This window comes from Magnolia sinica, chromosome 13, assembly GCF_029962835.1.
Source record: "Magnolia sinica isolate HGM2019 chromosome 13, MsV1, whole genome shotgun sequence".
In the NCBI taxonomy this organism is placed as follows: Eukaryota; Viridiplantae; Streptophyta; class Magnoliopsida; order Magnoliales; family Magnoliaceae; genus Magnolia; species Magnolia sinica.
This window is the reverse complement of record NC_080585.1, coordinates 48,429,383-48,432,101: the sequence shown is the minus strand read 5'-3', so window position 1 is coordinate 48,432,101 and position 2,719 is coordinate 48,429,383. Positions and strand designations below refer to the sequence as shown.

Sequence of the window (2,719 nt, the reverse complement as noted above, 5' to 3'; positions counted from 1 at the left end):
GCTGTCGGCTGACGTGAACATCAAACTTGAATATATGATAACACCTTCACTTACGAGAGTAGATTTGCCCTCAACATCCAACATCGGAAATGTGAGTGGAAGCCACATTTCATTGCCTGAGCAGGGTCGATCATTGGACTTCACCACCAGGCTTCCCATCATGCCTTTCGATGATGCTGGTTTCACCAATGCAGACTTGTCATTGTATTCATGTTCTGTTGATGACTCGATTGATATAGCCGTTAACCAAACGTTCGAGGACAAGAGCCGGTGTCAGTATATTTTGAGGCAATTTGCAATCCGCAACAACTTTCGATACAAGGTGTTGTATTCCACAAAGAAGAAATTCACCGTGACATGTATGGAAGATAAGTGTGAATGGAGGGTGCACGCATCTAGGGTGAACGGTGCAGGGATATTCAAGATTAAGACCTACAAGGAAAAACATACTTGTGGAATGTCATGGATGAAGAGTGATCATCGGCAAGCAAGCAGTAAGCTGGCTAGCGAACTGGTTGTCAATCGCATTAAGCAACGCATGGGGTTAAGGCCGAAGGACATAATAGTCGCAATACAAGATAAGTATAATATTGTTATTAGCTATAATAAGGCATGACGTGCTAAAGAGATTGCAATCGATCGCGTAATGGGGTCTTATGAAGACTCTTACAAAGAACTCCCGATGTACTTGCATGAGTTGAGGATGGCGAACCCGGGGACTTTGACTTCTCTGCTTGTGAATCAATAGACGATGAGGTTTGAGAGATGTTTTGTTGCGCTCGAACAGTGTGTTAGAAGTTTTCAAACATCTCTGCGAAGGGTCTTGGCCGTTGATGGGACGCATTTAAAAGGTAAGTACAAGGGTATTTTGTTTGTTGCTACCGCATTGGATGGTGACAATCACATCTTTCCAGTCGCTTTTGGTATCGGAGAATCAGAGAATAGCAACAGTTGGAACTGGTTCCTTACATACCTCAACGATTCATTAGGGAATTTACCTGGTCTTGTTATCATATCAGACCGTCATAAAGGTCTGATGAAAGAAGTTCCACAGGTCTTCCAGGCAGTAATCCATGGGTACTGCGCCTACCATATATACCGAAACTTGGTGGATACGTTCAAAGACAAGTCATTGGAAATCTACTACTGGCAGGCTGTAAAGACTTGTAGGAGGGCTGATTTCGATAAATTCATGCATCATATCGAACTTGCCAACCCCCCAGTACATGCATGGCTAAGGGAAATAGGTTATGAAAAGTGGGCATCTTCGCATTTCCCAGGAAAAAGGTTCAATTTGGTGACTACAAACATAGTTGAGTGTGTTAACGCTCTATTCAAAGAAGCACGAGAATATCCAGTGACTATGCTAATAGAGACGGTCAGATTGAAAATTCAAGAGATGTTTTGTAAAAGAAGAGAATCAGCCTCATCATTTGTTGGACCGTTGACACCGTGGGCCGAGAAATAAATAAAGGATCTCATACCGAAGGCACGAGATGTTTGTTGCCACGCAATTTCCCGAGATGAATACTATATTGTGGGAGACTACAATGATACCGTCAAACTCAATGAGCTTTCATGTACATGTCGCGAGTTTGAAGTAAAGGGTTTGCCTTGTTTTCATGTTCTTTCAGCATGTATAAACTACAATCTTCTTCATTACTCGTATTGCTCCCCGTTGTACATGGCGAGGAATTATCAGATCACCTATGAAAATTCGGTGTACCCAGTACGGGACAAAAGTCAATGGGAAATTTCTCCTGCATTCAAGGAGTATTGTTCAAGAATCCGGCCCCTGCTATAGATGAGGTCAGCTGGAAGACCAAAGAAGGCACGGATCCTTTCCCGTGGAGAGGAACGAACTACAAAAATATACGGACGTTGCAAACAAACAGGTCATAATCGTCGGAGCTGCAAATTTCCAATACCTTCAAAATAATGTAATTTGAAGTGCATTTTTTGTAATACGACTGTAAGTGTTGTATATTAAATACATCCGTTGCTTTCTTTGAAATTGTTAGAGTATATTGAATTATGCCCATTCACTTCATGTTGTGAGGGCACTTCATGGTCATTTCAATGCATATCACGGTCATTCCTGCCTATTCCGTGTTGATTCACGGTCGTTTCGAGGCATTTCGCGGTCCAATCGCCTCACTTCATGGTCAGTTCCATGCATACCACGGTCATTCCCGCCTATTCCGTGTTGATTCATGGTCATTTCGACGCATTTCGCGGTCATGCCTCTTCATTTCACGGTCATCCTGCCTATTCCGTGGTTGATGTATGATCTAAAGGAACAATAAGCATGGTTACTGGTTATCTTGTAAACAATTCTGTGTTGATTCACGGTCATTTCCAGGCACTTCATGGTCACTCCCCTTCACTTCACGGTCATTTGCGTGCATTTCACGGTTCACGGTCATTTCCAGGCATATCACTGTCACGCCCCTTCACTTCACGGTCATTTGCAGGCATTTCACGGTCAATTCGCTTCAATTCATGATCATTTCCATGAATTTCACAGTCATTCCCAAACAATTTCGTGTTGATTCATGGTCATTTCCAGGCATCTCACGGTCACGCCCCTTCACTTCACGGTCATTTGCATTGCATTTCTCCGTCAATTCGCTTCAATTCATGATCATTTCCATGCATTTCATGGTCAATTCGCTTCAATTCATGATCATTCCCATGTATTTCACGGTCATCCCAAACA

At 42.8% G+C, this 2,719-nt stretch overlaps 1 protein-coding gene across 1 annotated transcript; it reads left to right on the top strand.

The window, feature by feature from the left end:
* The first annotated feature begins 751 nt into the window (after nucleotides 1-751).
* Nucleotides 752-1,468, top strand: LOC131224272 (uncharacterized). The gene has a single exon (XM_058219803.1). The coding sequence runs from the start codon at nucleotides 752-754 to the stop codon at nucleotides 1,466-1,468; it is 717 nt and encodes a 238-aa protein (XP_058075786.1).
* Nucleotides 1,469-2,719: the final 1,251 nt, after the last annotated feature.

Coding starts and splice junctions, on each gene's coding strand:
- LOC131224272 (XM_058219803.1), top strand. CDS start 752: ATGAGGTTTGAGAGATGTTTTGTTGCGCTCGAACAGTGTGTTAGAAGT.